The sequence below is a fragment of the Anser cygnoides genome, chromosome 1 (assembly GCF_040182565.1).
Source record: "Anser cygnoides isolate HZ-2024a breed goose chromosome 1, Taihu_goose_T2T_genome, whole genome shotgun sequence".
Classification (NCBI taxonomy): domain Eukaryota; kingdom Metazoa; phylum Chordata; class Aves; order Anseriformes; family Anatidae; genus Anser; species Anser cygnoides.
In genome coordinates this window covers 24,523,316-24,546,714 of record NC_089873.1, presented here as the reverse complement: position 1 = coordinate 24,546,714, position 23,399 = coordinate 24,523,316, and the positions used below count along the sequence as shown (strand labels likewise).

The following is a 23,399-nucleotide window of genomic DNA, read 5'->3' as shown; positions in this document are numbered from 1 at the left end:
ACCCATGCTTGTTCTAACGTAGCCCAGCTTTATCTCACCTACAATGGAAGGATGCTGTTGGCTGTTACTCAACCTGACATCCATTCTGTACTCCCCTCTCCACCCACTCCCCCTCCCTCCCCTCTTCCAGCAGGGCTGAAGCTCTACCAGTTAGCTCCCAGCCCATAACCATGCCCAAGGTTATTTTGCCTGAGCTGCACAACTTTCCACTTCTTAATAAAATTCATGAGGTTGCTGTTAGCTTAATGCCCAAGATTACCCTTAACCATTTATAACATCAGCTGCACCACCCAGTTTAGTACTGTCCACAGATTTGCTGAAGCTAAGAAATTGTCTCATCATCCCAGCTGTCAGTAAAAATAATGAACAATATCGAACTCTGGAGTAGTTTTCCCAGCTACCAACTGTGCTTTTAAACCACTGACTACCACTCTTTCAGCATAGTGACACAGCTGATTTTCAAGCCCTCTAATATCATCTTGTCCAGGGCATACCTCCTCAACATAAAAATATGAATGTGGTAGGAAATGGTGTCAAAAGCCCTACTCAAGTGAAGTCAAGATGAATTAGCATCCATTGCTCTCCTTACTCACATAATCAGTCATTTCATAAAAGATGGCAGGTTGGTCAGACATGATTTCTTCTTGGTATCCATGTAAACTAATAGTGATAACCTTTATACGTGTGAAAACAGACTGCAAGAGATTGTGCTCCATGGTCTTCCTAGTCTTTCAAAGACTAAGGCGATGCCTGTAACGCTCAACCTTTCTGTACAACAGGATGGTTTATTCCTGAACTCTCAATATGTTTTCTTTAGAAATCTGCCAACTCCTGCGCTCTCCTCTTCCCTACATTGCAGCTTCTCAGGGGTCTCTGCACAGCAATTCTTTAAACAACTAACATCACAGTGTACCTTCTCAGCCTTCCTCCAGTCCCAAACTCTGTCGGCTGGTGATGTCCGCACCCCAGCTGCCACCTGTGGCAAGATTCACTCCTATCTCTTCCCTGTTTGTGAGCAGCTGGTAAAAAACAGCACTAATCCCAACTGCTCCTTTTGCATTCATGTTCAGAAATTGTCACCAACAGAGTCTAGAAACTCTCTCACAATGCTTGCACAATGCCATGTTACCCTCCCAGCAAACTCGTGACAGAGGGCCGAAATCCACTATGTGGATGAAGGCCTCCCATTGGACAACTTCTATAAATTGTTTGCAGACGACCTCACTTTCTCTGTCAGTTGGTCTGCAACCAACCCTCACTACAACATCACCAATATTACTTCCCCTTATGGTCTTGACACAGAGACTGGCCTTCTTTGTTTCTCAAATAATTTGCGTTAGTGCAGACACGTTCATGAACGCTCTCCTTTCTGAGAGGGAATGTTACAGCCTTCCTTGTAGCCTTCTACTATATTATATCTTCTCCACATGCATTGCTTCCTCATTTAACCCTGAGATTAGCTCTTAGCAAACCTAGTTTAAAATATCCCCGTTAGGTTAGCAAATCTGCCCACAAGCATGCCTGTGCCTTCTTGCTGGTCTAATTCCATTGCTTCTTACCAGTTCTTCTTAAAAGAAGGTGCCACAACAAAAGAAGTACAAGCCTCACTGATGACACCAGTTATGCACTTTGAAAGTGTCACTCTGGGCTATCCCTGGTCAGGCTGCCCAGGGAAGCAGTGGAGTTCCCATCCCTGGAGGTGATTAAGAGAAGAGTGGACGTACCATCAAGAGACATAGTTTAATGATAGGACTCAGTAGGTTGTGTTGATGGTTGGACTTGGTGACCCCAAAGGCCTTTTCCAACCTAGATGATTCTCTGACCTTTGCTCTCAGTCCTGCAGTCACCTTTGATCTCCTCAAGGTCATGTTATTGGTGCTCGCACAGATAAGCAGCAAGGGGCAGTAGCTGGAAGGCTAGATGGGCCTCAGCAATCTCTCTGCAACATCTCATATCCAGGTGAGGAGCAAGTAAAAAGATGAACCAGCAGATGGGTGCCTTTGTCCTATACAGTCACCAAACACTAACACTTCTCGATTCTTCTTTGTGTCAGTCCAGTCCCCAAACCTAACATGTCCAACATGTGTTCTTCATTCAACAGGACTCAATCATCCTCCCCAGCTGCTAGGATCCCAAAGGAGGTTTTTAGATTAATAACTGCAGAGAGAGTTGAAGCCTTTCTCCTGCTGCCAGAAGTCACAAACGTCCAATTTCCACCTTCCTGGAAACATGGGAAGAGGAGGGAACTACTACCATTAAAATAGTGAGAGAACACCCGTTACAGAAAGTCTGCTATCCATCTGTAAAACATAATCATTGTTCCAGTATGGTGAAATTAGAATACTGGGCACAGAAGCATTCCTGAGGAGGGACAGTTCTTTCAGATAAGATCTTGCTCTGCCTCCAGTCTCCTGAGGGAAGAAACAGTATGGAGAGAAGGCTGTGCCAGATTGATTGGAACATGATTTTATAATGCTCCCAGGAATAAAACAAAGCTGTTCTGAAAATTGTGCATACTTTTTGAGGCTCTCATCTATGGCTCAGTAGTACATTCCCTCATTTACAGGTAGTCCAAGTGTTCCCACACTAGAAATGCTTGGCATTGCATGACCAGTTATGAAAACAGTTCACTCAGTGGTGACAGAAGGATTGGATAACAATGACTTTCCCTATACTTCATTTGCACGGGGCTATTTCTTCTCTCACAGCCCCAGAGCGTTCAAGCTTACCATAAACTGCTCCTTTTAACAGCAGTTAAAAGCCAACATTCTTACTAGCTAACCAGTCTCATTTTTATTTCAGATTTTTCCTGTTTATAGCTAACATTTCTGAGAGTCAGTTTATTTGTTTTCTCAAGAAACAGACTCTTATAAACAACACAAAGAACAGATTAATCCTACTTTTCCTCTCCTCTTAATTCTTCCCTCCCCAATATGCTGTAAGTTTTTAGACTAAGGGTGGCAATCATTTTTTCTTCTCTCTACTCATAGAACTGACCGAAAAAAAAGTGTTACTGCAGTTGGCCTGAGAATTTTTCATGCCCATGAATATAAAGAGAGATCAACCTACCTACAGAGGACCTATAGTGAGAGGAACAGGCACCATCTTGTAAAGATGTCTCAAGTTTGAAATGATGAACATCTAAACACAAAGCAGACAGCCTCAGCACTGACAACAGACAATGTGGATGGATGGTACATACAATTGTTTTTGAGTCCTGTAATATAAAATATGGGAACAAATAAAAGGCCAAGAAGCATGTCCCTGGAAGCTGGTGCTTCTGTTGAGAGTCAATCCTCTTTGGGGAGCAGACGGTGTCTGAGGTGGAGAGCATGGAAGGACAACAGCCTAGATATTAAGACAGCTTCAGCAGAGGAAACAGCTGGAAAGAAAACCCTGAGAGCTCTCTCTCTCTCTTTTTTTTTTTTTTTTTTTTATGAAAACCACAAAAACACCTTCCCACCTTCCTAAAGGATAAAAACCAGACACAAATTATGGTGTGTCCAAATAGAGCTGCAGATCTCTCAGCCATTTTATACACACAATTACTCTTGCATAGGACAATCTATCCTCTTTTATGGCTGTGTTCTGGTATTTCTGTTTGAAATATGTATATAATATAATGTTAGCTAGCTCATTTCCAAATTTACCTGCACATTTTCCTTTGGTGTGACTGAGATGTAGGAACCTGTATGAACCATAACCAAGCAGCCAGTTGCAAAGGAAGTGGCATATTCCTCTCAAGAAGGAAAAGTTAAGAGAGTTCTTCCTCAACAGTTTCAGAAACAGGGAAAAAAGGCTGCTAAGCTTCAGAACAAGACATTCAGAACCAGTATGTGAAAGGGATATAGAAATGTAGCCTCATTCTTGTCCTGTAGCTTTTCAGCTGCTTCTGCTGGCTTCACACTGGCTGCTGAAGACACCTCAGATGAAAAACCCTGCAGAGGAGCAAACCTAACTAATCAAACTGATCCTTGGGTTGGAAGTGACTGTTTTACGCAGAAGTGCTTTACTTTGAATTCATAAAAAGGGATGTCTTAGCAGGAGAGGTGGCAAATTCACGCTAAGGGTCATTAACTTACTAGGTTGATCAAAAATATTTTTTCAAATGCTCAGGTAAGCTAGGGATCAGACACATTAATGAAATACAGTAGTCAGTCTGGAAACGTGACTCTAATATTAAAGATATGTAAAAACTATATTTGTCTGATATTTATTTACCTGAAGACACAGGATCTATCCTTTAAAAGAAGAATATAATAAAACTGAAAAATGTAATACAATGGCCTCTGGGAGAAGAGCTTTATTTTTATTGCTTAATGCCAAACTAGAGGAACTTTTTCCTCAGCTGGTAATATTAAACACGATGAGTCAAATGCAGTGGTGATGTTAATAAAAGTGCAAGTTAGATGCTGGATATATTTGGCTTCAAGTGTTGAAGCAGCTTTACTTGGATCCGGAACTCAGAAGAATGTCAAAAACAGCATTAATTACTTCTTGAAGGCTCCAAAGGAGTATTTTACAGGAAGAAACGCAGAGGAAGGTAGAAAGTAGAACAAGCTTAAAAAGATCTGCTTTAACAAAGCCAAAACCAACTTCCCTATTTTTTATGCTATGATGGCCATTCTGCTGCTATTTTCCTGCTCTCACCCAATGCCAGAGAAATTCAGAAAACAAAAATAAAGATCTGCAGCCAAAATCCCAGTGCCAATGATTTCAAACCTCAGAATAGGCACAAGACAGAGCGGGGCAGACAGGTAACTCTGAGCTGCTCTCTGCAGCTGACTACAGGTCCTCAATAAAGCCTGGCTCACCTCTTGGGACAAGGAAGGTGGTACACAGGAGACCAGGCCTCAAAGGAAGCATAGAAAACACAAGCAAAACAACTAGTCTGTGATTACTGGCAGTCTTTTAAGGTACTGGAGACCATACATGTCCAACTCATTCACACAGGTGCAAATCAAACACAAGAAAAGAAGCCACGTAAGCAAATAGAAAACTTTATAACAGAAATATCCCCATGTACATTTGTCTTAAAAGTGATTATATATAAAAAACTATTCATCATATTTTTTCTTAACACTTACACAGAACAAGTAAGCCTTTGAACATTTTCCCAGTTTTCAGATGTTCCTCTCTAGTTTTCCTCCTAGATGTAGATGTCAAAGCCAATTTTACTCACCAACAGCTGAATGTAACAAGGACACTGCAATACCTCAAGTACTGAAAATGCATTACTGTTGCCGACATACCATTTCTCTCTAGTATTTTCTCAGTATTCCTTCATCTACAAAGAAGAATATTTCAAAGTGCTTCTCCATTATGTAACTTGCAAGGCTGAACTGAAACGTTGTTCAGAGTCAGTTACTTTAACATGCTAAAAAAGTTACTTACTTCTCTAAGGATGGCTTGATATTTTTTCCATCATTCTTCTGCAATTAGAGTAAATGAGAACAAACCAACACCTTTTGGGGCAATCAGGCACTTTTTTTTTTTTTTTTCCCAAAGTACATTCTGCTATTATGGAAAAAAACACTTGTTTACAGAAGCTAAAACTTTTACCACTTGGGGGTTTCAAATTTTCCTTTCTCACCAGAACTCACATTATTAAGCTGAAAATCCAAACCAGCTTAGTTCTGGATTTCTGACAGCCTCATTCCAGAACTAATCTTAGCAGGGATATTTGAGGTTGCAGCACTCTTTTCCAAAGCATCACATCTTTTCTGTCTTGAGCAAGACCTTTCAAGCTGAAGTAAAAGACAAATGAAGCAGCTCAGCAAAAAACATTGAAATGGAAACTCTTGAAATAAATTCATATTAAACTTCTATGTGTATATAATCGAATGGTATATCATGAAGAGAAAATATTGAAGATCATGTGAGAAATGATGATCTATTTCTCCATTGAAATATTTTGTTTGAATTATTCTGCTCTCATTCAAGCACAGATAGCTGCAGATCTGTTTTCCCCTTGAAGAAAATGGAAAAATCAATCATAAAGCAGATTTTTTTGTGAAGAAGAGGGCATGGAAGAAGATATATTCTTGTATTTACAGGTGCTAAGAACCAATAGAGTTGATGTGTGAACAAGTCTGAAGTGTGAACATTTGAACATTTCTGACATCAAAGGTACGAAACACTTTTCAGGTTGACAGACACATATGGCAATTTTAAAACACTGACCTGTTCTGAAAGGCAGCATATCAGTATTGGGTCATTTTTGTGTGCAGAAACTTTCTAGACTCACATTTATCATGTAAAAATGCAGTCAACACCGGATTTCTCTTTAGGAGGTGGAATACTCTACAGCCTCCCACAGTCCCCTAGATTTTCTGCCTTTCCTCTGCCAAGGGAACTCTGCAGTCCTTTCTGCTCACTGAGAGCCTGGATGACTTCTCCCAGCACTTCTGCCCTGCCTCTGCAGTCAAAATCCCCAAAGCTGTGGGCTACTGAGAGAGCAGATAAACTCTGCCCAGCTTTCAGAGCCTACATTGGTTACCCAGTAGTAACCTCTTACCTGAATGATGCTTGAAGGTAGCGTATCTCCCCCATAAAGCAGATGATAGGAACGAGGAAAAAAAACCATAAAACTTTAAGTTTTTTAAACAGTAGAGTAGGGATAGCTTAGGAAGGGTAAAAGCACATTTTCAGCCTGCATAGACTTCTGAGACACCAGTGATGACAGCTCATCCAACACCTGATGCTACCTTGAAATTACAGCAATGGACCTTCCCAACATTTTTTCAGAGTTTATTTTGTTGTATTAGATAGGATTTATCAAGAAATAAGCAATGGCAGTCATTGGTAATCGTCTGATCAGATACTGGCTTAGCTGAAGCCTTGGTCACAGTAAAATATCTCACCGAGCCAGGGTCTTTTCTTCTGAAAAGACTCAAATATACATACTGCATAGCAGCACGTGTTCTGCAATATACAGACCAAACCATTTTTCCTGTGCCTTGTCTCAACTTAAAAAGAGAGAATGTCTTTAAGTTTTGGTCTACATTCCTAAAAGAGCCTTAACACTTCTTCCATTACTCCAAGAAGGAGGTATCAAATTTAACACTGAAATTTTCTGTCGAAAAGTATCATTCTCCATGCTTGAAATGTTTGTACTTGTCCCTGTAGCTTATATGGGGTATAAAAGTTTCTAGGAAAAATATCCAGAACTATGGGAATTTCCTTTTGATAATCTGAGATTTGTGAGATAATTGCATACCTTTTCAGGATCTTACTAAGCCAAGGTACAGAACTACAAACATTCAAAAGTCACGAAGGCCATATGGTGAATTAAACTGCCTTTAATTTTACTTATTTCCAAAACCATATAATTAATGGGACTTTACTGAAATGTTGGGTGAAAGAATCCTTAAAGCCCAACTGTATTGAGCACCATGAGGTTCAAGAGAAATTCTTGACAGAAATTTTTCTCATAATTAAAAATGAAAAAATTTATTATGGAAGATACAGTATTGTCCATAATTCTCAATATTAGACACTCATACAAAGAGATACATCTTGAAAAAGCTATAAATAATCACGGATGTGAACCAGGAGCTTGTTACAAGGCTTTTAAACAGAAAATTATGGTTTGAAGCAAAGTACCATTGAAAGCTATTTCCTAGTTTGTGGATGATTCCCAAAGAGTCAACAGTAAAAGACTCAACAGATTTGTTCTCAAAATTATTTATTACCTGTCAGAAGAGAGAATGTGACTTAAAAGAATTCTTTCACTATGAAAATCTTCCCTCTCACTGAAGATAAGGGGGTTTAGATCAGCCAACAAAAGCCAACCTTTATAAAGGCACTGTCAAAACAAAATAAGCTCTGTGTGAAGTTATGATTTACCTGATAAAGAAACTCTGGTATTGGTGAAGTGGTGTAACAATAGTGCATGACCACACTGCAGTTAGATTTTGACTTTCAGTTTGACTTTCTGCAAAGTCATCTTCTACATCAGTGACTAATTAAAAAAAAAAAAAAAAAGGACAAAAAGATTTTATCATGTTTGATCTCTGTAAATCAAAGAAACCATAACAACACACTGTGGCCAAACATCTCAAAAGCAAGTCAAGGAGATCATTAAGTCCCAGCTAACTCACAATCATCTCTCTATCATAAAACACAGATCAAGGAAATGCAATGTAAATAAAAATTAGGTGAAAATGTTAGCACTTCCAAAATTGAATCTTTTATCACAAAGAGGTAGAGATGCTTGGCAGCAGTTGCTGGCTTTGCTCTAAGTTCTGAAGTTGAAAATGGGGTCATAGAAGAAAGCTTCAAAGTCCTGACATGAATGTCCCTGTTAACATTCACTACCTAAGGATGCACATATACTAAATAGGCATTTAGTATATGCTAACAGATTGTGACAAAAAGTTAGCTCTTCAAAGAAAAATGTATAAAATTCTCACAGCTGTTTGGACTGTGCTTGGCAATGCCAGAAAACTGGTCTAATATTTTTCATTTTATTGCTGATTAAGTTCTTGTTCTGACTGAGAAGACACTGTTTCTCACTGCCCTCACACAAAGGATGGAGACTGGCAACCTGTGTGTGCCTGCAACAACCCATGCCCTAAAAGAACTGTCTGATGACCTGCTGCAAGACGCCCAAGGGTTTAAGAGTTAACACTCCATTTAGAACAGGCTGGAGAGCAAATGCTGCTGGCAACCAATAAAAAGTTTCTAAGGGCAGAAGTCACGAGGAGGAGGTTGGCAGACAATACCACTACTGTTACAAATAGCATCTTTGTCTGCTTACCAGCCCTGCAGCTGCAGGATAATTTACTCTTATCATTGATGTTGTAAGGCATTTTTCAGTTGGTATTTCCAAAGGGCTGGAAGGAATAAAAAAAATAAAAAAAGGGGGGGTGGGGGGAAGAGAGAATAAGAAAAAGTTTTCTGCACAAATTATAACTGTACAGATCTGCTGTTAAGGGCAGCTGTTTCTCAGAGCTGCAAATATTCAGAATTTCATATAAAGATCTGATTCTCTGCTAGAAGCACAGGCTAGAAGCCAACTCATCAAAACCCCTATCAAAAATACAATTTTAACATCTGTTTGGACTTTCACTTATCTCACTGCTCCCAGACACTATTGATTATCATTATCTGAAAGTCTCCAGTATTTTAAAGAGCGGTGGCAAAGGGAAACAAAAGTGAGCATTTTAATACAAAGACAGATAGATACTTCTAGGGGAGAATGAAAACTGCACTGCTGACTGGAATAGGAGTCTAACATCATCTCATCTTTTATAAATACACTGTCAATAGAAAGGATTAAAATACAGCCTAAACTAAAATGTTTATTAGAACTATAATGAGGAATAAAGGATTTTGCCAAAGGAGAAGAGGCATTACATTATAAGAAACTGTCTGCTGGCTGCAATACGCTTCCTGGGAAGGCCACAACTGTTGTCTTTTTCTTTGCAGCAGACTTCTCCTCCTGCCTTTGGTGTACTATGTGCTTGACCGAATCACAAGAACAGGATATAAAATTTGTTTGGTAGCAACTTTGCACAGTCGGAGTATGTAATAACAATTTTTGCTTTAGCAAAGTAATCTCATGCTTGCCTTGGAAAACAAAAACTTTCAGAACGTTAGAACCCAAAGCAGGAAGGCTACATGCACGAAGAATTCCAGAATTCTTCCCAGTTGGAATGATGTAGATACTCCTACATCTGCTCCAAGAGAGATGTCTCCTTTTCTTCCCATCCTCCACAACTCATATGTATCCAGGGTAAACGATGTGTACTTTGGAGACCTGCACAGGAGTTTTTACAACCTTCACAGCTCAACACCAAGAAAAGGAAGAGAAGAGTCTTCTCTTCACTCCATTAAGTCATCTTTGCACACATAAGGTCAGTCAAACAGCCTCTCTCCCTTACTACCTACCACAGGATTATGTCTTCAAATTGTGATTCACAACATATAAAAGAAAATCACCACATGTTCAAAATTCTGCCACGACAGAAGACAACAATGAGTTGCTGTAATTTTTCACACTCTTCATAGGTTATGGACCAAGAACAGATAGAAAACTGCTGAACAGGAGAGCCCTGCTGATATTTGCCGACCACTTTTGTTGCATCAACATTCCTACAATTAAACCAAAACCAAGAAGCCTTCAAGCACACAGACACAAGAACCTAGTGGACCATATATCACCAGAACCACTTCTAGACTAAAGGAACAATTTTTTTGTTTAATTGTTCAAAGCTCTACAGTCATGTTTGTTTGTGTTCCTCTAGCACAATACAGAACAACAGCAGATTTTGACCATTCACAGTGACATATAAAGCAAGATTTAACAATCATCAGACACCAGAGGGACAAAGTCCTACAGTTTCTACTATAAGTAACAGATTATATGCTTTTGGAGGGAAAAAAATGTTATTTTTTTTGTGCTTTTAATATTGGAACAGGTTGCCCAGAGAGGTTGTGCAGTCTATTTTAGGGATTTTAAGACCTAGCTGGATAAAGCCATGAGTAACCTGATCTGTCTGCACAGAGGACCCTGATTCGAGCACAACATTGGGCTGAATGACCTCTTGAGGTCTTTTCCAAACTGAGTTATCCTATGCCTGCACGTTCTATTAGGCAAAACCACACGCAAATAAGCAGGATTATTCCTGAAGATGTCAGTGCTTCTTGACCAGCCTGCATGTTGCAGACGTTAGCTTCATGATACACCTGTATGTGAATTAAGAACAGTTCCAACAAACTGAAGTTCTAGACACTGCATGGCCAAGAGCATTCTGAATTCAGTATCTATCATCTATCTACCTATGGCAGCAAATTTCTTTTAAAGATGTATACACATACATACAAATGTATACACAAATGTATATAAAGATGTATATACATACACAAACATGCATATGTAGTTTATACATAGGTATGCAGGTATATAGACTATAGAGCATTCTGCAGAATCACACAGCTCACTGGAGCTGTGACACTGTAAAAGGGCTCAGAAGATCTCTGTAGCATAAGTACCATATACTCTAGCATACCCTTTTTCCAAATACTTTCCAGTGGCCAAATGATGCATAGATTCCGTCCTGAGGGGCTTCACTTCCTTGAAGTATGGAGGTGCACTTAAAACTGAAGCCTTCTGCGCAAGGTGAGGAAGCACTCGACCTGTTGGAAGGGGTTGGGGGGAGCGATTTCGAACACAACAGAACAAAGTGGCACCAATACTTACTTGGCAGGCATTATAAATCAACTGGTGTTCCAATTTTTTGATCCCTAGAATCTGTTGAAACATTTCATAAAGCTGTTCCTTGCTCAGAATCAGCTCCGATACAGCACTTAAAGCCATTCTATTCGGCTGTTTGCAAAAGTCCTCTTCTCCCCTGTATATGGCATCATATTTGGCTAGCCAAGAACTTAACACTGTCTCTTTGCTCAATCCATCAATTTCTGGCAAACTTCGGACCCTCTTTTCTATGTTTTTCTTAAAAACATCTCTAAAGTCATTTGCAGAACATCCTCCACTGTGAACCATTCTTGCAACCCGGTCACTCTTGAGAAATACCTTTTGCAAAAAGAGAGAAAAAAAAAAAAAGAGAAAAATAAAAAATGAAGTTAGGCATGGACACAGAGAAAAAACAATGTCTTAATAAAGGGGTGTTATTGAAGGCTAATATTTTCTTCCTATGTGAAATGGCTTTGTTGGGAGGAGTTCCACAGGTCAAAGTTGCTCCAATTTTCATAAAGAAATTATGAATAAATACATGTTCATAAGTAATAAATAATACATGTTCATGTGAATAAGTAATGAATAATTACATGTTCATAAAGTAAGTTTCTGCATTGAACAAATACTTAAGTAGCTGTTAAAGTACTTCTACAATAGCTAAGCTAGAATGAAGTCTAAATTAACCGCAGCTAATTTAAAACTTACCTACAAGATTTCATTAATCTTTCCTCCATTAAAATCACAGGAGTCTGAAGATACTTGCAAGTAACTCATGAAGAAGCTACATTGTCTTAAAACTTGGCAGTATAATGAGTGAAAAAAAATATCTTTAAGATAGCTAGGAAAATCAAGGAAGAGGAGACAGAAGTCCAGAAAAGGAGGAAAAAAAAAAAAAAGAAAGAAAGAAAAAAGAAGAAGCACTAGAGAATTATTGCAATCAATATTAACAATAGAGAGAAGAAACACTCAAAATGCAAAAAATGGTTTTACTACTGTGGATACAATATTGGAGACAGAGCACAGAATTCTCTGTGTAAACAAAACAAAACAAAAACCAACACCAAAAAACCTCCCAAGTACACGTACTATAAAATATGACAAGGCAAATTACAGCAACAAATCACATCATTCTGCAAGAGCTTTTCGATGTTCAAGGGCAGTTGCATTCATCTCTTCTAATATTGACCTTGGCAAGCTTGATCTTTCCAGCCACTGCATGGACAATTGATTTCTAGTAATAAGTCTCATGACACTACACTGTTCTTCTACTAAATACAGCCAACAAAAAGATGACGGCTGTGGCATGTCCAGCATTTTAAACAACAAACACGTGCCTTGCAGAAGTCATAAACTGCATATTGGTGTTGAACAGGTCCCCAGGGGAGAACCACCCAGGAGGGAACCAGCCAGCTTCCCACGGCAGAGGGAGGTGGATTGGAGTCCTCCAGCCTGCAAGGCTGGGTTGCAGGGGGGTGGCTTGGGTGCCAAACCTACACCCCAAGCACAGCTGAAACACAAAGAAAAGATTTGATGCTATGTGGTCAAAACAGATTCCCTTTCCATCACCTTTCTGACCATTTTCTCTCTTCAGTCAGATGCCATGAAGTAGAAGAAGAGAAAACTGAACTTTCAGGTGATGATTTTTGTGACCAAGAGCTATTAAAATGCAATGAATGGAGATTACAGCACAGCAGAGCTCTGTCACCAAATACCATCACGCTATGGAAGACAGTGCACCTAACAACCACCCTAAACATTACTGAGATTCATCTGGAAAAGACAAAACAGAGGAGTGGGAGAGCAGCTAAAAAGCTGTGCAGAGAGGAGTACGAGGATGGAAACAGGACAAGAAAACCATATCCTAAAAATCCCAGTGCTTGTTGATCCATGTTTTTCCTGCAGAATCTTTAAAATGCAGCTACCTTAAAAAAAATCTTTTAATAGATATCCTTATTGATGTTGTACTGAAGGGTGCAGATTAAGCCTTAAAGAACTTGGCCCAAAAGCTTAAAACATCACCAATATCTTCTATTCACGTTTTGTGCTCTGTCTGTGCCATGATGAATTTCTTTATTTGGAAACACAACCATATAAGGTGAAACTTTTATCACTAAAAGAGAGTTGACATGGTTACTGTCAATTAATAATGAAGTTAATTTCCTTAAAATGCCACACAAATATTGAATCTCTTTTCAAAACAAACAATAGTCAGAAATTCCACTTGGCAATAAAATTTATCAACACAAACAGGTACAAGGATATTAAGCCTTTCCTTGTTCCAGCAGTCTGCAATTACAATTAATTCATCCCTCCAATAGCTTCACTGCAAAGAAAATGGAACAAAAATATTAAAAAAAAAAGATGACTGCAGACTAACTTCAGCTATTTCTTTTTGTCATAAACAGCATTAAATACACCATCATGTTATTTTGCATACCTAATGAGAAAAAGCAGATGCAGAAGAAAGAATGAAAATGAGAATACTTATGTGCTCTTCCCCTGCAAAAAAAAACCTCATGCTTATCCAAGATTGCATTATCTTATAAATAACATACATAACTGGATCACTCTAATAAATATATATTTATACATGCAAAATACACACTGTAAAATCATCAGAGTATTATTTACTTCTCATTACTTTCTTTCAGTCATATCATTCAAAACAATTAATTCAGAATGCAGGGGCTGAAAAGCCACTAGAACTTGACTTTCAAACCAGAATAATTCAAAACTTATTTCTGATTTTGAACTTGGTTTTCTAGGAGATGCCAGTAAAAATCTGTTCCATTTTTCAGCACTTACATGTGAAATGAGAGTACCATTTTAACATTTGTTGTCTGCAACATTGAGAGAATAATGGCATATTGATGTTGAGCGAAACAGATTTTTATACAGGTATGTGCAAATACAAAATACAATCTGTATCTATTCCATATCCCTCATCAAAAAAAAAAAAAAAAAGAAAAAGAGAGAAAAAGAGAAAAAGAGAAAAACAACAAAAAAGAAAGGATTAAAAAAAATTCAAACTCAATTAAAACCAAACGCTGTCTTTCAAGAATTTGAAGCAACTTGATCACTGCAAATTAACACTATTTAAAACAATGTTCATAATCCATCTTTTCAAGAGTCATCAATATTGATGCTGCCAGTCAAACAGAAAATGCTTGTAACAGTTTTTAAATATATATAAGATACAAGCGAGCATGCTAAATGGATATATCTGACCTTAAAATATTCTTTTCTGAAGTGTTTCATCATGAATTGTATTTGAATTAAATATTCATAAATTATTCCAGTATATTTTTTAGCAAAATCTATGGTATGATTAAAGACAATTATTCAAAATATAAACCCAAGGTGTGAATTAACAGACTAATATAAGTATCTGGATGGGTCTGAATAGGAATCCATTTGACCTAAAGCTCTTATCATCCTTCTTCATTTTGAGTGGCAATTTACCACAATTTTTCCTGAAGTGAAAAAATGTAACAATGTTGAAAACAAACTACTTGTATTTGCGATACTTAAGAAATAATAGTAACACTTTAATAGAAAGATTCTGTTTTTAAGCCCTTGTTTGCAACAGAAAACCATAAGAGAATGAAAATTCAGTTAGGAGTGTACAGTATGTGCTTCAGATTCAATACAATAAGATGCATTAAAAAGCTGTTAAATATCTTGCTATTCCTGTTCCTGAAATACATATGGTACACTTCACGCTAAATTCAAAATCCTTTGCTTCAGTTGTATTTCCTGAGATTTGATTCCTCAGTTTTAAAGTTTTTCTGAGTCATTTTACACCTGCTATTTTTTACTTCTCAATAGAAGATTGTAGGAGTTGCTACTATACGAAGAATGTTCGGTCACTAGGTTCATGCCAATTAGGTTATTGTTTCCACTATTGTTCCAGAAAGCCCACCTGGCTGAGTACCTGTGGCTCCAGAACCCAGACTGGGATTATAAATCAGGATACATGCATGCTTTACAACACTGGCGGTACTCTCTTGACAGCATTCATTTTTGCAGCGAAATATGTAAGCTTTTACAGTGGTCTTAACGCAGTCCTCTAGTTTCTCTTCAACGTGGATTATTTGCATAACCATCCCCAGCAGGGAAAATATTTGTGTTGATACATATCTTTAAAGCAAAACAGTAATTAAGTACATTCACTGAGTTGTCAGCTGTTCTTCCTTTTATTCCTGTACTTGGACTGTCTGATCACGAGACTTAGTTCAAATTAAATAATCATTCAAAACCTCCGGTGCTAAAATGTTATCTCAAGTCTCTGGAAAGAAAATATTATTAGATGTTTTAATGTAAAATACAAAATATCAGACAAAGTTATTGTAGGGACAAAGAAAACTAATTCTACAGGGAACTGTACTTAATAGATCAGGCATGATCTTCAGAAACCCTCATGTTATTTAGAAATAACTTGACAAAAGACGAAGTTTCTAATGAATTACTTCCTGTTTCTATCAGTATTTTCTTGACTTCCTCGAAGAAATTCTAGGGTGATGCTCTTTGCCAGTCACCATTTGAACTTTTAGTGTCATTGTTGTGTCCCTGAATCTAAGTCAACACCAACTCCCCATGTTACCTACTGCTAATAAGCTACCAAACACCGAAAAGAAAGGCTCTACTAAAACACACACTACATTCCAGAAAAAAATTACTGCTAAAAGCCATGTTTTGATGGGCCTAATACATCTATCATGAGAAAATTTTTCAGTTCACATTATTCATAGTCCTTCTAATTATTCCTGGATGGAGCCATAACTACAGTCTTTGATAGATATCATATCATAGCCATTCAAAGATGATCAAGTAAGGAATTAAAAATCAAAAAAAAATTTGCCTCAAATTCATCTTTCTTTATAATTACAGTGACAATCATTTGCAAGTATCTACTGAAGTATGGTTTAAATTCATTTTTATCCAATAATTATATTTATGAAATTTCAACTGTTGCAAATGATAGTAAAAAGCTTAATTCAAAGTAGTCTGTAGCACTAGATAGTTACAATAAAAATATATTTCTGTTTAGTGATGAAAATCATAATTTAGGAGTGCCCAAAACTCAAATGTTGGAAATATTAAACAAAGGACTGCTTTTTCTTCTAGCACATACCCCTTGAATAATATCTTTACTTATCAAATACCTTACCAAATTTATCTAATTATATATGCAAGCAACATAAACATGATAATTTTTTTGCCTTCCACAAAGCTTAGAAAAAACATTAGCAATACACGAAAGAGTTTGCATAAACGCAACTGTAGCTAACCTTCACCTTTTCTTTGTAAAAAGATTAAATGTGAGGTCTATTAGGCCACACGTTAGTAACTTTTATACATTTTACTTCATTTAAAAGACCCAAAGAGACAGTTTTCTATTAAGGTCACATTTTTAGCTCACGTAGAAGAAAAAAACGCAACACAACAGTTATAAATATATATAATGTTTCTACCAGTTTGTATAAGTGGTGTTATTATTAAAAAATAACATTTTGCAATCCTGCTACACATACCACTAAAACATGACCTTTCAGCTACTTGCTTATGTATCAGCTCTCTTGGTAGAGCCTGATTCAGCTCTAGGCACAATACCAACTGGCAAAGCACCAAGTTGGCGCTAATCAAATTATTTTACAAGCCCTTTTATTCTCAGGCAGGAAACTCTGTAAAACAGTTTGATAAAGAGAAAAAAATGTGATTTAACCCCCGCCCCCCTCCTTTTTTTTTTAAACAAAGGACCAAACAAACAAACAAAAAAGTGCACTCCAAATGGATGTATCTTACATCAAAATGGAAATATATTGATATATACATTACAATTTTTAATCAAAATCTCACTTTCATACTAACATTCTCTTCTAAAGTAAAACATAAAAAGCAAAGCCCCAATATTTTTAGTTGCAAAAAATGTTGTTTATCATACAAATATGTGGTGTTGCAGAACACCACATACATTTGTGCTATATTCTGTGCTATGAAATAAAAATGCCTCATTTTAGATAGTAAGTTTTAAAGAAACACCTTTTTTCAACACAGAAGTGCGAAGTGCCTTCTTGCTAGTCACATGAAAACTGAAATGTTAATTTTAGAGATGTGTCCATATATAAAAATGCATGTGTCTAAGTATGTAAGTATTCATGTATATACACACACTGGCAGACACACACATAGAAAAGCTTTCAAGTCAGTCCTGGTTGTCCATTACTATTTTGGAGAGAAACTGAATTTAGCTATAACTTACTGCTTCTTATGTTTTGAGTACAACTTGTGTGTAGCAACAAAACATGAGGTTTTATTTAAACAAAACTTCCTTTGATATTTTCAAATTCAAGAGGATACTGAGGAGGCACAGACAGACCACAAAATTGATTTATCAGACTGAAAAGGAAGTTCCTTACTCATACACAGCTGGCCCCTGTGCACCTTCCACTAGCACAACTGCACTGAGTTTCTCTTCTTCATTAAGGAAAGCAGTACTGAGACCTTCATTAGCCACAAAAGCAGCTGTAAATTTTTCTTTGTTTTTGACAGTCACTGCTGTTCCTGCATCTCTGAGGAGATCACATTAATACACTAGACACGTCTCACACCTTAACAGCCAGAGCTCAGTGCATCTCTCATGGAAAAGGTAGCTACAGCTCAAAATGCACACTATGTCTCTGGGACAGTAGACTTCCAGACGCCCTAGATATCATCTGAACCAGCCCTTATCACTTTTTTTTTTTTTTTTTGAACACACAGTTCAAGTTAGCTAATAGCTTTTTTTGCTTCTGTTAAATTCTGGCGTCTCTTGGTATCCTGCATGTTCCAGCACAGTAATAGGTGGGTAAAACACCCCAGCAACTCTACACAATGAGGGACTCTAAATAATGGTTCACCCAAGAGTCCTGGTAGCTTCCTGATTATGTTGCTACAATCATTCGTCTGCCATTGCAAATTAAACATGAAATGTCTTCCACATTGCCAATCATATCTGTAACAGTATCTTCTGCTTCAATGAGAACCATAATAAATGCTTCATTACCTCTACTTGGACAGTCCTAGGTGATCACGCTGACTGTTCCATTTGCTGGTGCAAACTTAGTTTGCTTGTGAAAGTACACTATCCCCTCCTAATTAGGCCTATTCCAAACCTTCAATTCTCTATGATTCCTAAACTTGTTAAGAAGCCGCAAGCATTGCAGTGTTGCCACTGAGAAGACACCACCAACCCAGACATGTTCTTTAATGGTGAAGTTCTTGCAACAACTCCATTACATGCCAGTTTCCACACTGTTCTCTTCCCGAGCCTGGAACAAAATGCTCTGGCAGGTACACCTCCCACCAGAGCAGGTTGCTCTAAGTCCATCCAACCTGGCCTTGAACACTTCCAGAAGATGGGGCATCCACAGCTTCTCTGGGCAACCTGTTCCAGTGCCTCACCAACCTCTGAGTGAAGAATTTCTTCCTAGTATCTAATCTAAACCTACCCTCCTTCAGTTTAAAGCCATTACTCCTTGTCCTGTCACGACAGTCAGTCCCTGACAAAGAGTCAGCTTTCCTGTGGGCCCCCTTTAGGTACTGGAAGGCCGCTGTAAGAGAAGGCTCTGGGGAAACCTCCAGGCTGAACAACCCCAGCTCTCTCAGCCTGTCTTCACAGGAGAGGTGCTCCAGCCCCTTGATCATCTTTGTGGCCCTCCTCTGGACTCATTCTAATACTTCTACATCCTTCTTGTGCTGGGGGACCCCAAAGCTGAAGACAGTACTCCATGTGGGGTCTCCCAACGGCAGACTAGAGGTGGACAATCACCTCCCTTGCCCTGCTGGCCACAATTCTTTTGATGCAGCCCAGGATACAGCTGGCTTTCTGGGCTGCAAGAGCACATTGCCAGCTCGTGTTAAGCTTCTTGTCAACCAACACCCCCAGGTCCTTCTTCTTGGGGCTGCTCTCAATCCATTCTCTACCCAGCCTGTATTTGTACTTGGGGTTGCCCTGGCCCAGATGCAGGACCTTGTACTTGGCCTTGTTGACTTTCATTAGGTTCACGCAGGCCCACCTCTCAAGCCTGTCCCTCTGGATGGCATCCCTTCCCTCCAGCATGTCAACTGCACTAAACAGCTTTGTGCCATTAGCAAACTTGCTGACAATTCTTCCTGCCCCTCAGGAGCACTGCTATAGAAAAACACTGCTGTGGACAGAAACAGTCCAGTGCAGCAGACAGACTCATTTTGTAACCTCCCTCTCTTGGCCGAGAAGAAACACACTGTAAGGACACTTTTCCCAGGTGGAGCTGGAGCTTGTCACAGGGCCAAGTTTGCTGGGAGTTGGGTTGCTTCACCCAACTGCCACCAGCGATGGTGGCACCATTGCCCTTTAGCTGGTGGGAGCCTCCCTGGGCAGCTGGGATGCACCTCCCATGCCAATCACCTCTGCTCGGTGCAGAGCAGTAAGACTCAAAAGATTTTGGTGAGGGTTATACAGATGTAGTGAGGATGGACCCACTGTGCCCGAAGTAGCAGCTGCCGCTTGCTTTATCCATCTGACACTGCTACTTACCATGCAATACTTAAATTCTACAATTGTTGAATATCAATGCACCCATATAAACCTTTGAAGTTTAATCTTCTCTTTCTCTTGAAAAAAATTAATGAGCACGTCATTGTAACACATGTAAGGAATGTTCAGCCTCTGAAAGCATCATGCATTCTACCTTTCAAGTGTTTCATGAGTTTTTAAACGGTATTCCACACACAAATTATAAGTGTACTTCAATGCAAGTGCCACACACTGTGTCCCCTACACCACCTCATACAACTGATAGGCCAGCTAGTTAGTTATCTAAGTCTCAAACTTATTTTTTTCATCCCAATATACTGCAACTGAGGTTTGGGGTATTCTTAAAATACACTATTGTTAAAACTGAACTTTTTCATGCGATGTTGTTTCTTTCACAGTAGAAAAAAGGTTGTCAGATACAGATTTTTCTCCAAGGAGATTTTTCAGGAAAACTCAATCCTCCAGACATAGATGTTCAACCACAGAGGACAGCATTTTGTACTTAAGGAGTCGTTCTTATATTAGAGGGCATTTTTTTATTTTAAGCTTGCTTGAAACAAAGCTAAAATTATATTAATAGTAACTATGTCATATTAGAAATTAAAATTCAAAAATATAAATGAGCAGAAGTAAGCCTTTGATAAAGACTGAACAAGGGTAAAAAGGACTTTGATAGAAGTCCAGGGAACACACGTTTGTGAATGCTTTTCAGGTTTCTGATGTGTTTTTCTGATGTGCTCTCTGCTCAAGTGCCCAATGTGCTTCTTGAAGTTAACAGAAAAACACAAGTTAGGGGAAAAGTATTACTTTTACTCATGGAGAAAATACACTTTTTTGAGAAGAGAAGCAGTACATAAAGTTCTTGAAGAATTCATTGAACCTAAGACTTGATTTCTAGTATGATCAGCTGATATAAGTATTACAGAGCAGGAATCATATAGAAGTGATTATCAGGGTTTCTTGTAGTTTTATGGGTGAAGTATGTCTGTAAAAAAAGAAATCTAGGAACGATTAAGCAATAAACAGCAACTAAGAAAAGATTACACAGAAAGTCTATGCTGCCAGGACACTTCCCACAAAGGAAAACAACACTGAACAACAGACTTGATGTGCTAATTGATGTATGTGGGAGATGACTGCATAATCTTGTTCCTGCTTTGCACTGAGCTGGCAGGTACATACTCCTGAGTTTATGATACGTACAAGGTATTTTTTTATATGGGTCAAAAATTTTCAGAGCTAAACTGAAATCTAAAATTTCTGCAGAAGACAAAATGGAACTAAAAGGAATTGAATGAAGTTTCTTAAAAATCAGACACGACATGCACCATCTCTTACCTTTTTTTTTTGAAGTCACGTACTGTGTTTGAAATGTTACTTGATGCAAAACAAAGCACAAGTCCTTTACTGTGCAATGTTAAATAGCATCTTTGCTGCTTCTGCAGCAAATCCTCAAAGCCTCTCATACACGAGCTCATAAGTAACTCTCAGCACAGCCAACAGCTCTCACCCACTTCTTAAAGGCCTCCCTGTTCCACATTCAATAAAAATATTCCCCACTTCAGTCGCTGCCACGAGCAATGTTCTCTGGGATCGGCTCATACATTGCTCAGCAGTTCTGTTTTGTTCTTAAACTGTACAATGCCTAGCATGGACCACTGGGGTTGCTTTCATGATGGTGCAAAACACTTCTGACAGTGTGGACAACAGCTTCCAGCGTTAAAGTCAAGGCTTATGCCTAGGAAGAATTAACACTTATTATAACCAAGATGCTTGCTGCTATACCCTAGAGCTGCAGAAAAAAATCAGTTTCAGCTATGATGGTCTCACTGCACTTGTGAGTCTATAAAGAAATATATATATATATATATATATTTGTGAAGCTTTTATTTAGATTGGGATTAGATGGATGAGCTAATCAGACTACCAAACAAGATTTTTGATCCAAAGCAATACCTTATGTAGTAGCTTAGTATAATATTATACCATATATTATTAAACTAGCATAAAAATAACTTACTGCATTGGCCATTGAAACAGTATTTTTATTCTAAGAAGAGACTAATAGTTACCAGTACATTTTAACAACTATTTTTAATAACTATTCTCTGATGAACCTGTGCGGAAATTGAGCTACATATTGGAATTTGCTCAGTATTTTGAAATCAGAAGTATTTTTTATCTTTATAAATATACATATATACATTTAGAAGACTGGTTTGCAATTCTTCTTCCTCCCTCTTCACACCCCAGAAATACCCTCCAGACACTATTTTGATTTTTTTTTTCAATTAAATTATTAGAGTCAAAGGGCTACTTTATTTGTGTAAACCTTGTTGTATAAAAGAACAGAGTCCTTTCCTTCTGAAAAAAGCAAAAGATGCTCAATTGTAAGAGATCAAACTAATAAACTCCTATATCTTTATTTAAGTAATTATGTCATGATTCTTTTAATCACACATTTCTTCTCCCCAAAGTATACTCCATAGTATTACCTAAGCCAGCAAAAAAAAATGCTTAAGTAAAAAATACTAAATTTTGGCTAACAGGAAAGTTTGTTTGTTTTTAAAACCTGCTTAAAGTGTCACATTACATTAAGGTGAGAAAGGGAAATCAAATTTACAGTAATGGACAATCATTGTCTGAAGAGGCATAATTTGCATTTAATTTTTTTCCTCCTGTTTTTTAATAGAATGTCTCCTACCGTTCTGGAGTGTATTAAGCAATGATATCCTCTCAAGAGTAGAGTTTCAAAAACCATCACAAGCCAAAATTTTTAGAAGGTTTACCTGGTCTTCTTCAAGTCTTTTGGCAAATATCATAGCTGCACATTGGACATTTCCCATAGCTCAGCAACCAGCAGCCTAAATAAAAAACTCCTGCAACCTAAAATGCATGCTACTTCTCTAGGCCTACACACTTGTAAGCATATTACACATCACTGTGCACTGGGATTTGTTTCTTTGCCTCCTTCTTCAGATTGGCACAAGCAGCTGTCCAAAGTCTTCCTGAATTTCTGTTCCTACTGGCTGCACATTTTGCAGGCTCATGTACTGCAGTGTTTGCGCCTCTGGCATAACGAGCAAGCACAGCTATAGTGACAACCACCATAAAAAATCCACAAAACTGTTTCACCCAGAAGCCATGTCTTCTTCTGGATTAATTTATTAAACTTACCCAGACACCCTTGTGGAACAAGCATATTTGTCCTCCTTTCAAGGCTGACAACAGCAATAAGAGGCTTTGCACCCTGGTGAGACGCAGCAAGTTATAGAGCGGTGCCTATACGAGAATAGCTGTGGATTACTTTAGTAACAGCTCTACTTCCTAAAGCCACTACTATCTTTTCTTTAAAAGTACAGTCCCCCTTTGCACTAAAGGCCAACAAAGCCCCCGAGTTCTCTGTCTATCTGCAGTGTGCTGAAGGGCTTTGTGCACCATGGTATTGGCCTTCAGACGGTACCAGCACTCTGGAGGAAAACTGTTTCCAAAGAACACTGAATGTACACATCCAAAGTACTCCAACTTCCCTCTCTGTGACTCTGCTCACACACGCAATGAATATTCACATGGTTCCAGCTCTGTGCAGGCTGATCTACAACAAAACGTTCAACATTAGCTGCCAGAAGAGGCAAATCC

The 23,399-nt window shown here is 38.3% G+C and overlaps 1 protein-coding gene across 11 annotated transcripts in view; it reads right to left on the bottom strand.

Annotated features, from left to right (window-relative positions):
- The window catches only part of CADPS2 (calcium dependent secretion activator 2), a 311,398-nt gene that overhangs the window by 195,404 nt on the left and 92,595 nt on the right, over positions 1-23,399 (bottom strand). For 10 of the 11 annotated variants that reach the window (XR_010828792.1, XM_066990707.1, XM_066990701.1 and 7 more), the window contains exon 3: positions 11,207-11,539. The exons of the other annotated variant lie outside the window; for it this stretch is intronic. Coding sequence is in view for 9 of the 10 variants with exons in the window: in XM_066990707.1 (XP_066846808.1) it covers positions 11,207-11,539 (333 nt within the window). In the remaining variant the exon portion in view is untranslated. The remainder of the gene's footprint in view (positions 1-11,206; positions 11,540-23,399) is intronic. 11 annotated transcript variants of the gene reach the window in all.